This window comes from Apostichopus japonicus, chromosome 4, assembly GCF_037975245.1.
Source record: "Apostichopus japonicus isolate 1M-3 chromosome 4, ASM3797524v1, whole genome shotgun sequence".
NCBI classification, from domain to species: Eukaryota; Metazoa; Echinodermata; class Holothuroidea; order Aspidochirotida; family Stichopodidae; genus Apostichopus; species Apostichopus japonicus.
Window position 1 is genome coordinate 4,502,796 of NC_092564.1, and position 15,201 is coordinate 4,517,996.

At 37.1% G+C, this 15,201-nt stretch overlaps 1 protein-coding gene across 1 annotated transcript in view; it reads right to left on the reverse strand.

Moving 5' to 3' along the window:
* The window catches only part of LOC139966206 (bone morphogenetic protein receptor type-2-like), a 31,144-nt gene that overhangs the window by 8,787 nt on the left and 7,156 nt on the right, over positions 1-15,201 (reverse strand). Inside the window, exons 4-8 of the mRNA XM_071969004.1 lie at positions 14,479-14,670; positions 13,398-13,937; positions 5,253-5,413; positions 1,558-1,705; positions 440-576 (exon numbers count right to left, since the gene is read on the reverse strand). Of these exons, the coding sequence (XP_071825105.1) occupies positions 440-576; positions 1,558-1,705; positions 5,253-5,413; positions 13,398-13,937; positions 14,479-14,670 (1,178 nt within the window). The remainder of the gene's footprint in view (positions 1-439; positions 577-1,557; positions 1,706-5,252; positions 5,414-13,397; positions 13,938-14,478; positions 14,671-15,201) is intronic.

Sequence of the window (15,201 nt, forward strand, 5' to 3'; positions counted from 1 at the left end):
GACAAAAAAAAACTATTTTTCATCTTGAAATCTGAAGACATTCAATACCAGTCCCTCATATATGTAACCACAATGGACCCTTACTGTGGTCATTCAAGAGGTTCATTGAGACATGAATCTAACAGCAGACCACAGCAACAATCACTAAAATGTCAGACTTATGTTTCAATAAACATTACAGAAGTAATAAAACTAGCACCTCTTTATCATATTAAATGAACTCCTTAATTACAAACCATTCTTCCAAGGGAGAAGTTAATTTCTGGGCCCTTGTAAATGATTTTATGGAAAGATTCAGAACACTTTTGGCGAAAGGAAAATATTACTCTATGTATTATAGAAAACCTGAATGTGACGAAGTAAGATTCGACATCAAATTCCACTCTCTGGCTATGTTTCAACCTTTGCTGTTTCTATTCTTTGACTCAAAGAATCTTACCATATGATTATCCTTCCACTCATCTGGGAAAGCAGGTCGCTCTCTCTCTGTACAAACTAAGACCTGCATATCAGCGAATGATGGATGAAGACCGACCTTGTCTTGAAACGGAAGCTTGTATGCTGGCGGCACAGTACCTGAGAGGAGGCAATGGAAAGACATATTTCATCCTAATACAGTAAAATAAACTATCATACTCAGAAATGACTGTAGGTAAATTTCTAAACTATAGTTAGAGGGTCTGACATTTGCAAATCTTACCAGATAAACTTGCTCAAATGAACAAAGTCTGCTAACATTTATATAACAAAATGGAATTTTAATAAAACAGTCAATTTCAGTAGTCAGTAACCATTGGCAAAAGAGGTCTCAGATGTTCACACTTCAAAGTGACTGGTACACCCAAAAGGACAGTGCCACACCATTGCTAATAAGCACCAGTTGTCAAACACCATTAGAAAAAATTAATGGCTTGTTTCTTCACGTGCACTGCATCAGTTTGTTTCATTACAAAATGATTTGTGAAGATGAGAATAATGTCAGTTCATGATTCAGCTACACACACAAACATGCATGCACACACATACACACACACTGAGCTGTCAATGATATGAAGCACTTGATACGGTGAAAGGATCTCAGCAAACATCATTCATTCGCTTCCCTGTCTAAGTCAAATGACAGTTTCAAGTTTTATCCCTCTACAAATTTTTTCTTCCTTCAGGAGTGTACAAACAACAAAGATAGCTAAGCAATACATCAGTCATTCTATACAGAAAGCCGAGAGTAAAGCAGCTAGTTATATATCAATACCAATCAATTTCTTGCTTATTTTCTCAACAACTTCAAACTGAATCCAATGAATTGTTGTAATATTTCTAAATTATAACAACATTTTGCGATACCTCATCTTTTGCAGGATACTAATTTAATTCTTGCAGTTGGAATTTTACCGACTACGGAAAACGCGATGTGCTGGGATACTCAAGTTTAACATCAATAGCCACTACTTATGACAATAATATTCACATAAAATAAATAGCCCTTAGTATTTAACTCAAGAAGTAAGCAATGATTAAAAGCTCTTAGCAGTAGAAAAACTATGAAGGCTTACTTACCAGGGTATAAATCTTTACACCTTGTTGCTAGCTCCCACAGAACCAACCCAAGACTGTAGATGTCTACCTGTTTGAGGGCACACTCGCAATCTCGCAGATTAACAGCACCATCTAAGACTTCAGGAGCCATGTAGCGGACAGTTCCGACCTGACAAATGGAGAGAATATTAAAAAGGTTAATGAAAAAAACAATTATAAAATATACATGAAAAGTGACTAGTACTATAAATCAAACCTATCTTTTGAACATTGCCTACCATTAGAGACTTCAGGTTCTCAATCTCAACAGGCTGGAAGTTAGAAAGCCTCAGGTGTACAAGATTGTCCATGTTTTCCATTTTTTCATGTTTTCCATTTTTTCATGTTTTCCAAGGTTAGGAACACCAAAGGTCATTGTCTGAAGTTACAGCAAGTTTTCAGTAGCTTAAATGTTTGTTAAACAATTCTTTTCTCAGAGGACTGTGAACAAATGCAATGACTTTACATTTAAGTTGGTTATCGTCTATGGTGAGAGGCTTTACATGGTTATTTCAGGAATCACAACAGGAGGTTTCTGTGCTTTAGTTTCTTTTCATAGGGTCCTTGGAGGGGGGACTCTATGTCCCTCCTACATTGAACTTCTAACCTTAACTAGATCTATATGATCAAGGCTCACAGGACTGACTGTACAGATCTTGCACTAAGTCTACCAGGGGTCACATTTCAATATAGCTAGAAATGTGTTTCTCACAAGAATATTACTAAATTTCATAAAAACCTCCCAGATATCTACTGCAATTCAAACTAGTGGTTGATTCTTTTTTATGTTCAAAGCTTTGGCAGACATGATCTCCAAGTCCACTGGTTATCATTCCCTTGAGTTTTCTCCTGTTTATGTAAGGAGCCTCCCTTCACACTAACATGTACGTATGAACAAACATCATTTTGACGTTATTATAATTCAGGACACAGGAAAATCCTCTGCATGATTCACACATATGGCCAGCTGAGATAATTAGCTTTCAAAATTGTTTATGTCACCCAATGCATACAAAGAGAAGGATAGGTCTACAGATGTGGGAATTTAATTGTGCTAACAGTTTACAGTACCAGTAAAAACAATTTCAGGAATGCTGGAGCCATATCAGATACAACACAAGATTAGGAATTTGTCACAATTTACATAGATTTCTAATTCTGTATTCAAATTTGTTTCCAGTTGCATGGGCTGTATCAATCATAGTATCAAGCAAATTTCCCGCCTCAATAACATTGACGACTGTTTAAAAAGAAGTTGAAGCAGCAGTACTTTATAGTAACAATGCTAGCAAAATAATGTTTATGTGCTTTCTAACATTGACAGGAACACACTACACTGTTGCTATATATGTACATGTAAATATATGTGTGTATATACTACATATATATATATATATATATGTATATGTATATATATATATATATATATATATATATATATATATATATGTATATATAATATATAGATATATCTCCTTAGTATTACAATTGTGATGATTTCAGCGTGACATTACACATCAAACTGGATACAAGCTAACACACTTACCAGCAATATGCTTGGTTTTGAATAACTGGCAACATATCAAGAATGAGTGTTTCCAAAGAGGAGGCGGCAATATAGCCTGTGCAGCCTGTATACATGTGTAGTACACATTAGGCCTACTGTATGTATGCCCATAATACAGTTAGTTCTCATGTTGAATGCAGAATAAACGAGAACCCATACTACTACCCAGGGGTTCCGACCAAATTAAGCAACTGCTCTGCAGTTGTCACATTTCTAATGAAGGAAAGCAGATGAAACTACAGCATTTCATTCAAAGTCATTTGAGAACCATTTAAAACTGTCTGAAAAAGCTTCAAGAAGAACACATTAGTATTGTAACAAGAAATTCTGCGAAATGATTATTTGAGGTGAGAGGGTAGCTCAATATTCTACTGACTGGTAGCCTAAAGCATCATTTTATATGCAATATAAGTCAATATCGATCCAGGGTAGATTTGTTTATGAGAGAATTTAATAATTCAGTTATTAACAAGACTGAACATAATAACCAAAACATTACAATATCTTACTGACCAGTACAGTTGGTCATTCAAAAGAAAGTAAAGCATACAAGAAAACTTTGTTGCTCTGACAAATATAAGTATGAATATATATAAACAGTAATCAAATTAAGAGTGCCCTACCTTACTTACCATGAATAGGGCATTAATTCATTCATTCATTCACTCAGTCATTCTAATTAAAGTTTGAAAGTTGCGTCATAAATGTTCATAAAAAAGATCTAAGTGGATTTGAAATATGAGCCCTCGGAGGAAGTTCAACAGACACCCAACAGACCTCTCGGGACTTCTAGGCTGAAGATAATCTGGGAGTGATCCAGACACCCTGCCCAGGAAGAACCAAACATTTAATAAACACATACATTCATCCAAAAGACCAAGCCATCCCAAGGGAACCTCACCTGCCTATCATACCAACCCACCTATCCAACCAGTATTGATATAGTGCTACATTGCAGCACTTCACTGTTACATTACTGTTTGCGTGCAATGAATCTGTAGGAGCCTTTCGTCTGCACAGACGCTGTCAGAGTAAATCATTCTAGCTCTCACATTCTTCATTATCATAGTTGATACAGTAATGCTAAGTGCATATATTTCACACAGACTGCAGGCAAATACCTCACAGGCTGTGAGAGCTTAGAATTCAGTGGTAACAGAAGATAATCTCGACTACTAGTCTATAATAGTATTATAATTGGATTGACTAATAACTGGAAAGTTCAGCAGATCACTACGCACATCTATGGGAGAAATGTCTGTCAGCCCTTTTATCCATCTGTGAATCCATACTTGAATTACCCTGCACATTTAAAACAGAATATAACCAACAAATAAAACATGGGGAAAAAAAGGAAACACCTGAAAATTGTGATATTCCCGACTCCCAATTGTCCCGCATTTTGCAGGTATGACCCACATTTAGACATCCAAACCCGCTGACCCACGCAAACCTCAAAAAAACCCACATTTCCTTTCGATTCTGCAGTTTTACCAAGTTCTGCTATCCTGCCTCTAATATCATACAAGAAATATGACTTTGGGCTCACTGGCTGTTGAACTACTTTGTGTGATGCTTCTACCTCTTTCACCAAAGCAACTGAGCTATTTACACAAAGTTATCAATGGTCTCCCAGTACCTGCCTGACATATTAGCGAGCTAACATCTGCGAGCAGATTTCAATAGAAATTTCGGGAAGGATGACATCCAAAACAATTTATCTTTAAACAAAATTTATGACACATTGTAAGGCATATCATTTCAGGCCATAAAGACTAAGTTATCAATATTTTCCCATTGAGTTTTGTGTTGCATCTAATGAACTGACTTACAGGTAATGGACCGTGTGTTAGTTAGACTATACATATTATTAATCCAGTCACTTTATTTGAGGAGCCTCAGCTGTTAAGAAGGGTTATTTCTTAAAAAAATTACTAAGTCTGATACAGCCTGCACTTATAGCAGTGTTTTTGAATGGTCTGCAGAATATCAAAATTAATTTTGTGCAGGCCCACCAGTCATGCTTTACAGTTTGAACTCAATTGACCAATAGTTGCAGTTCTAGCACAGTGGAGGGAATTTTGCTCGAGTTGCATGAAGAAAAACTTACATCAGTGATATTACTGTTGTCTTGATTTCCATCTCTGACAATGCTGGCACCGCAGACCTTCATAGCAAACCCAAAATCTCCGATACAGCAAGTGCCATCAGTTCGGACCAAGATATTTCTACTGTTGATGTCACGGTGTACAACTGCTGGTTTGTGCATTCCTGATGATCAAAATAAAGAGAAGCGAGAGAGAGAAAAAAAAAAGCCATTTGTTTTAATCTCATCAATCTCACCAAAGCCTAGACCACTTTTGATATCTAGTAAAAAATAATAAAATACAATTTATACAAAACAACTCATGAATACAGCAGGCAGTTTAGATTTATAAATGAATTAGTTATAAGGTGAGTCATACCTCACTAAGGGTTATTGGTATTGTAAGCTGATTGGGCCAATAGTTATTATTCTCCATCTTGTTTGATAATAACAAGCTGATTTTTCAGCAGACAAATCTGATTACATAATACTCCAGGCAAAATAAAACAGCAGAGTTTTTGGGTGAAAAGAGGTGAGAGTAGAAAGATTTCTCAGGAATTACAGTGAAGCCCTACGGTTGTAAAATATGCAGTAACATTCAAATTTCAAACATAATGCACTATGAATAATGTACTGGAGATTTTAGTGTGTGATTAAACGTTAAACATGCTGAACCTTTCTTTCACATTTCAGAAAGATGAATGCCTACTACCGTAAATGGGATCTAGGTCAAGTATAATCTAGGTACGTAATGGAGTATTTAAGATAAACATTAACAATTTATGTTTATGCACAATTTTTGTTAACCTGATATCTAGGCTACTAGTACCTAAAATGTTGCCAATTTACACAGTATAAATTTGTTGCAAAAGTGCATAAATTTTCTTTCTATTAACAGTACTTGTTTTATATTTGGTTCATTGAGTTGCTTTATTCTAACAGTAGCACTTTCCTTTATACAGTACTTTCAACAGTGATCATTAACATTTGGAAAGATGTTACTTAAATTTACCAATGTTTGGTCATTTTTAATGCTCAGATATACACTAAATGCTGGCATTGATTTGTACTGCACCATATTTGTATGTTGGCATGAAATAAACAGAACTACAGTATAAATGGTACACAGAAATGTAATGGCATGCTTGTGGCAGGTACAGAAACCTGCATCAGCTCCATTAACATACACTTCAATGTTAAAGATCTTTAAAAACTTGTGGTCGAACGATCCAAACCCTCCTTCTTCAGAGAAATTATGGAAAATGACATGTATTTATTCTGTTGTCAAAACTGATTCCATGTGAAATGTGCCATTGTTTATCCCTGACAATGAACCGAAACATTTCTGTCAAGTTTCAAACTCGACATAAAAACTTCCATCCTACCACTGAACTGTTTACACTATGACAGATTTGGATAATTTAACCAAAATTAAAATGTCTTATAAAACCTACAGTAGTCTACTGTAAGCAGCAGGGTTTGTCTGGTGGAAACTGGCAGGTGTCAAGAAAGGGTTTTTACCCAGATTATCACTTTTTAGACTTTTGTACATGGAAGGTCAAATCCCTTGAAGCAGATCTGTTGTTCAGAAATAGCTTCTTGCCCTCTCGGGTAACCTCAGTTGAGTGGCATAACTGATCACTGTATACCCAGGATATTGAATGTGACTAGAGAATGTATCCTATTAGCAAATGGTTTCAGTCAACCTTTTAGCATCTGGTTCTGTAGGTTAACCCTGTTTTGGTTAAGGTGGGAGGGGGGGGGGGGGCAGGGGTTATCAGGATGGTTGTGAAAGTGACTTTAAAATAGTACTTAGCAGCCTAGTAAACATAATTTTGAAGCAGCAACATGGTGTTTAGTACCACCTACTAATCAAACTTGTGTACAAGTTAGTGGGCCAGACGTTTCGATCCTAGCAGGATCTTCTCCAGAGGCTGAATGACTAGGCAACAGATAGAGCATGCTACTAAACTTCCATTGAGTTAATACTTGTAAAATAATAATAATACACCTACTGAACATAGATATTCAAACAGAGAGACCATTTCTTCAACTACTAAAAAATGCTGATGGAGTATGTTGCCAGTAACTGAGCTACAGTATGAAACCCACTCCGACAAAAATATTACTTTTTCTTTGCACTTCCAGATACAGCTCAGACAGAGAACATAGCTCTGTGCGTTTGGATATTTCCTTACGCTGTGTTTATTATAATCCAACCTCTTTTCTCAACGCTTTGCTCATGCCACAGCCATGCCGAACTGTGTTTTTATACAAGATTCGTCGGGTAATGAATAATAATAATAACATGAATTACGGACATTTGCAATGCGCCGGTATCCGCCACACAGCCGCTCATGGCACATGAGACAACAGTGAGAGAAGGAAAAGCAAGAAACAAACAAAGAATATAATTGAGTAAATTAGTAATATTTAGCAATAACCCATCATTCAAGAAAAACATGAATTTCATCTGCTTCCCACACAATGCAATGGACAAAACTTCACTGTCTTTGCATGCAAAGCAAGAATACAAAATTTGGATGAAGAAAAATATATAGATTGAAAACATGTGTCCCTTCTTTGAATACAGTAGTAGATTAGGAAGGAAGAGGGCAGTGTCCATGAAGTGAGGACACAGCGCGAAAACAACCCAATCAAGTAGTTTAGGTAGATAGGAAAGTGCGTACATTGACTGGGATATAGGCAAGAGAGGAGCAAGGAAAAATTTGGGATTTCGAAAATCTTGGTATTTCATATTAATTTAAACAGAGCATATTTGATTCACATCCCCTAGAGTGAAAATAGATAAACATTATTCCATAATCATTCTTGATACTTCCAAATCTCAAATTATGCTTATAAAATAAGTCTGCTTTCCAATGAAAGTTATGTAATGCAAACTTCTGCTTTTAAAGGTACTGTACAGTACAGCATAGAGGACTGTGTTGTCTTGGCTCAATATGTCATTTAGTCCATTAGGGAGCAAACATCCACAAACAAGACACTGTGACAGTTTCACCAACCTTAGCAATTCTTGGAACAGTACTAGATACTTTTGGCATGGATGCTTCGCTGTGTGAGTACAAGATACTTGATAAGTTGGATTTAAAAACACTCACTGAGAATCACACACATGACTTTGTCTTGTATGTGTTGGCTGGATATCTCGTTTTCTCCCTCAGAGGATACAAGAGCAGGCATTCCTATACAAGCCACTGTGACACTCTCACCTACAGTAAGGTGAATTCTTGAACAATTTAAGTACTGTAACATTGGCTTCTTGTACACTTCCCTTACCCACTAAGAATCACACACATGACTTTGTCTTGTATGTGTTGGCTGGATATCTCGTTTTCTCCCTCAGAGGATACAAGAGCAGGCATTCCTATACAAGCCACTGTGACACTCTCACCTACAGTAAGGTGAATTCTTGAACAATTTAAGTACTGTAATATTGGCTTCTTGTACACTTCCCTTACTCACTAAGAATCACAAACATAACTTTGTCTTGTATGTGTTGGTTGAATATCTTTTTTTATCCCTAAGGGTTGATAAATGTGCTGGTACATGTTGCAAGTCACAACAAACAGTTGCAAAAATACAAATGTGACAACACCTCCCTCGGCCTTTGCTCAATCTTTTACAGAAAGCAACTCCCTTTATTTATTCTTTGCAGTGATGAAATGATGAATTACTGTACAGTATAGCAGTTTCAGCCCATACTGCACACATGTTAAAAGTCACCCTTAGTACATCCCAGTAACAACACAATTTCTGCAATACTTTATGATTTTATTACATAGTACTTAAATGGTCTAGCACTAATAAGTAATCAACTTTACAACTTTGAGATCACACACATGTACAGTTCTATCAGGAAATTGGCAGAAACTAGATATCACTGTTTGAAAGGTCACCAAACTGATTGGGTTCTGGGATCGTAAAAGACTCCGAGAGCATTTGAATTTCGGAAATCTTCACTGTAAAGCCCAAAAGGTAACGGCTTGAGAATGTGTAAACTTACAGTACCGCTTTTAAGTAAATTGGAAAACCGCGCTCTTAATCGCGCTCTGTGCGTTTAAACCGCGCTCTATCTTTTGTTAAAACCCGCATTGAAATGCAGTTAATTGCGGGGAACTGTTTATCAGAGCGCAGATTCCGTCGGAAGGCTTCCCTAATTCTATTCATGCTAGCTAAAAGTGTGAAGTTCATTGTTACCGTCAGACGGTCAATGGCTGTAATCCTACTTAATTCCTTCCAATCCGGTAACAAAAGAATATCGATCGTTGCCGGTAGAAAGAAGACCGAGGGTTTATACTCGGTCAAGGGAAGGGATAGTGTATAAGCACGTATCTTATACTGTTTAAATTCAACGTACAATACAAATGTTCAAGTGGGAGCAAAACAGTTGGTTTGATGAGTGAAACGTTAGCAAACAGAATTCCCGCGATTGCTGCGAACAATAAAAATTGCCGTTTAATATTCAAACAGTTCTCAACGTCCGTTCGGAAATAACAATATTTCTGAAAATTATTCAGGAATCATGATTTTTCCTACCACAGATTAAGTGAGAAAACCGAATTGATCATTTCTCAGGGCTAGAACAGTACAGTATAATGTTCGCTCCACTTACGTAAAACTTCTATATATATTGCACGTGGAAAACCCGAGTTTTTGCACACATAATTCCCATTGACATTGGTCACGGAACATAAGTAGGTCATCGACATTTGAACTTGGCAACTTGCCCAAGTTCATTGCACCATGGGAACGACACAACAAATTGTACATGATTGTACATTTTCTGAAAAACGTACGATATTTTTCACAAAAATTGATGATTAGATAAGTGCTTCCTCACAATCAACGAGCCGCCCCGAATTCGTTCCGCTTACGTAAAACTTCTATATATATTGCACGTGGAAAACCCGAGTTTTTACACACAGAATTCCCATTGACATTGGTCACGGAACATAAGTAGGTCATCGACATTCGAACTTGGCAACTTGCCCAAGTTCATTGCACCATGGGAACGACATAACAAATTGTACATGATTGTACATTTTCCCGCCATCTGGACGCAAAGTTATAACTTTTGGTGTAATATGCAAATTATGAATGGTAGTGTACTGCGCGGTTAAAACTTAAACTATTGCGACACACACAAATTATGTGTGTTGTAGAAGTAACTTTTGTATCAAATGTAAAGTACTGTATGGTAGGCCTACTATTATTTATAAAAGACGGTTTTCCTCAGGCGATAGGGATGTTTCGGTGAACTCGATCTCTTTGTATAGTACTTGGATACTTAAAATGACCATGTAGGCTACATGCAGTTTCTATTTCTCTTTAGTAAGCTCTAATCATCATTTTTATCCTTTGCGGATCTTTATTGGAATAAATTCGAAATGTATTGCTTGACGCCAGTATTTAACGGTAAGCATTTCTTAAATTGTTGACTGAGCTTCAAAATCCATTTTCAAACAAGTCTGTTAATTTTCATGAAGGTTTTATAAAAAATCGACTTACAGCTAGGGAACGAAAGCTGTTCTATAGTATCCAAATAAAAAACATGTTTCTCGTACTGAGATCTGAAAAAAAACGGGCGGCCATTTTTCTTCTTTTTATGCGCTGCTACTAGTTTGGAATATGTTCCAACCTTTACAAAATAATTTTTAAGGATAGTTTAGATTTCTTGTAATCCGAAAAGAAACTCGGGAATCAGGAAAAAAGGAGGCCCATCAATTGCGCGGACTAGAAACATGTTTTGAATTTAACCGGCCCTGCTTCAAATTTGTTGGGTGGAAATTCTTTTTTCTTTTCATTCTGCTGGAACCAATGGTAATTTATATAAAAAATTCACACAAGAAACGCTTAGTAACACTTTATTATTTCTTCAAAATGTTGCCAACTATTTAAAGTAAACTTATCCTCCTTTAATTTATTTGCTTCGTGAGTGCAAAGCTTCCTAGCCTAATGTGTGCCTAACTTTTCTTTTAGAATTTTTAAAAGATTTACAGAAAATACAGACTGTTTGTTTCTTTTTAGTTTGCATTTCTAAGCTTTAACACTGTTGCATGATTATTCTTATTTTATAATAATTTGCTTTTTTTTTTAAACAAGCATTTGTGCTTAGAATTCTTTTTCATTTTGGTTTCCAGGATATAATTACAATTATTCTCTTTACAACTCCTTTCAGTTAGTGACAAACTTCGCATTCGTAAGCCTATGAACAGAACTCTATAAAAAATAAAATAAAATCAGTGCAACGTTTCCTGGCCTAATGTGCCTAAAGTTCACACAAAACGCGGGACCTAATGTTACTACTAAAAATGATATGTTACCCCGAAAGGATAAGGCTCTTGCTTTTTATTACTTCTGGTAACCATAACATATCGGGGAATAAAATAAAAACGTATAAAAAAGGTTTTGCCCTTCAACACGAAACTATTCTCGTTTAAAACTTTCAGTCGAAGTCGTGAACTTCGTACTCGTACACTGGCCTAATGTGCCTAAACTCCACACAAACACAAGGCCTAATGTTACTACAAGAAATGGTCCGTTAATGTTACGGCGAAAGAATAAGACACGAAGTTTCCTTCTTGCTTTTTATTACTTCTGGTTACCAGAACATATCGGGGAATAAAATAAACACGTATAAAAAGGTTTTGCCCTTCAACACGAAATTATTCTCGATTAAAACTTTCTTTCCGTCAAAGTTGGTAAACTTCGTTTAAAATTGTGATGTTTATAACGGGTGTTGGTTACAAGCGATAGGTTTACACTACCTCCACGCTATGAATAGCGTTGTATCGATCGGTTCACTCCCATTGTGTCGGTGGTGAATAGCGAGCGAGGGGAAATTCGCGTTCCTTTGTTTGGAACGCGGGGAAATCGCGTTCCTTTATTTGGAGCGCGGTTAAGTACAGTTAAGCTGCGTTTTGCGCTGAATCGCGCTAATCTCTTCCAATTTACTTAAAAGCGGTACTGTATCTCTCTGCACCGCCCCTTCGACCAAACCTGCCAAATTTAGCACTGTGCCCATCATTGACCTCTACTACCCCACCCCTGAGCCATCCACTTCCTCTATCTTGAAAATCTATTCTACCTTTCTGAAGCAAACATCTGTTTTGTAACCAAATTTCTCCTGACTTCCAGGTCTAAATGGGCCTTCTGAAAATCTGGTGTTTAATCAAATTATGCTCTTCCTGTACAAACACCATATGTTAAGTAAGTTCCTGATACAGCTATTGTACTGGACAATAACATACAGTACTGTATAGCCACTAAGTAACTAGCATCAACCTTCTGTCTGAAATCTACACGTTATACATACATTACCTTAAAGACCTTGTTATGAAGAACAATAAAGATGTGCTTGATATCAATTGTTCCTGATCAAATGAAATTCCCTAGGGGGTTTTTCAAGACCCAAACATACAGCCTATGTACACAGTACAGACTAATGAGAATATCATGTCAAGCTTCCCTAGTGTAGGCCTCACAATTGCATCTTTGGCAAAATGTTATGCTAAAACCTATCATTGATGTGTGGTGGTGACGGACACAATCAAAGAGCTGTAAACCCAAACTTGGCATGCCCTATAGCCTTAAGTAACGGTTCACCACATTTTGATACATGCTGCCAAGGTTACCTCATACTTCCTAAACACATAGCTCATGTGATACTCATCATAGTACACTAACAGGTCTAGGCCTAGCGTATGATCGGAACACAAGGCAAGGTCAGATGCCTTTGCTAACATTACAAAATTTTAGATTCTCACAGGAGAGAGCACATCAACAAACTTTTGCCAAAAGATCATAATAAATGCTCATCAAATAAGAGGCATTATTCAAAAAAGGAATTTTCCATCACTTTTCAAAACTAAACTTCCAAGATTTAAGGAATTTTAAGACCCAGGAAAGAGGTTTTTTCCATTTTCCCTACTTTCTCCTAATTTGTCCTGTTTTCCAGACTGCATTTTTCATTGTCAGTGCCTGGTGACAGAATCGTCAAAATTCCTACCCACCCGATAAAACTGTTTCATGCATTACCAGATACCAACTTTGCTAGAAAGAACTGATAAACTATGACACTGGGATAAGAAACGGAATCGATTTTCGATCCCCGCTAAGACAGCTCAGATAATGAAATACTCTTACCTTCTTTTGTTGCGGCCAGATGAAGGTGAGCCAACCCGGCAGCTGTCGTCTGGGCCAGCTTACACATTGCATGCCAGTCGTACGTGTGTTCCTTCAGGTACTTCATCAAGGAACCGCAATGGATCAATTCCGTCACCAACATGTACTCCTGCCATCCATCTTCAGCCTTGCGCTCTCCCGAGCCGAACAGCTTGAGAAGGTTGTCGTGTTCGAGGAGTGAGATCCTATAGATATCCAGTTCGTTGTTGTAACACTCTCTGGAGGCACCGGCGAAGATCTTCACGGCCACTTCCGATTCGTTCAGTATTCCTTTATACACATTACAGTACCTCCCTTGGCCTATCAGCTCATGGATCTTAAGATCGTTGAAATCAAAATCGGGCTCGACGGGAGAAGGTTCAACGTAGGGGGAGGGCTGCCTCTCTTTGTCCGGTTTTCGGAAACAGCACCGGCAGAAAAAAACCGACACTACAACTAGGATGCTGACACCAGTGAAAGTAATCACTGACAAAAGTATGGCTTTCTCCAACACCAGTGGATCTGAGGGAAATAGAATAAATGAACTCTGAACTTAATCTATCAGTTATTTAACTACTTTCAGCTTCTAAAGAAACATTCCATTGCTTATTATCTCTGCAAAATTATGATCACAACTGTCTAGCCAATTTTTCTATCCAGCCTTCGCTTTACAAAAAGATGCAAAAACATACAGTCTATGGAGCACATGGGTCTCCGAAAGCTTTACATAGCTTTACACGATAAAAGTTTTACAGTACTCACCTGTACATCTCAGGAGAGAAATACCTCAAATTCAGAAAGCTTTACAGTACATGATAACATTTTTAAAGTAATTATATCTCAGGTCAAATATACCCCAAATTCAGAAAACTTTACATGATAATGTTTATAATTAAACACATCTCAGAAGGACAAATACCACTCCTCCTATTGTACTGAAGTTATACTTAAATGTTATTTACTCTTGTCCTTTTTGCTCACTAACTGGTACGATAAATGAATAAATAAATGGTAAAACAAAGGAAAGACCAACACGAGACAAACTACGGATTTAAAAACTCACTTGGAACTTGGGTTATAAATGGAGGAACAGTGGTCGGCTCCGGTATCTTGACGTAACCCGTCAGGTTTGCGTTGCAAAAATCTCCGTCACAGCAACAGAAGTAGATGGCTGAACCATTGCCACGCTGTATTGGTTTATGAGAGGAACAGTTGCTCTCTAAACAATCGTTCTCCTTTGCACTTGACCAGCAGCCTACAGGGAAGAAAACCGAGAGAGTTAGAAAGGGCATAAAAAAAGAGATACTGTATAAAACGACAAGACATCAGCTTCAGAATCTTTTTCCTTTCCTCAAACTGAGTACTGCACATACTGGGGGGTCACAGTCAATATTGTTTGTGAGGACATTTAAAAGTACTGTCGTGAGGGTGTCCAATCAATGACCTGACCTATCATATAGAGTACAACATACATAGCCTGGGCTTATATCCAGATTGCTTCACTTTTTAACTTTCTGTGAATACCCCAAGGGATCTAAGACTTCTAAGTCTACATTTCATGTTCTTTTTCATTTTTAACTAATTCTGATGCATAAAACCTTTTACAATAGAAGGCATGTACTGTACTACCATTTAACATAAACTGTTTGGTGTGCAGTATATACAAAGGGGCAACAAGAATAAACACTTGTAAGAAGAAGAGGTTAATGTGGATGGCAACTTGTGTACATTTTCATTTATTATTAAGTATGAGGGCATGTCTCCACTTGAAGGAGATATTTCCCAG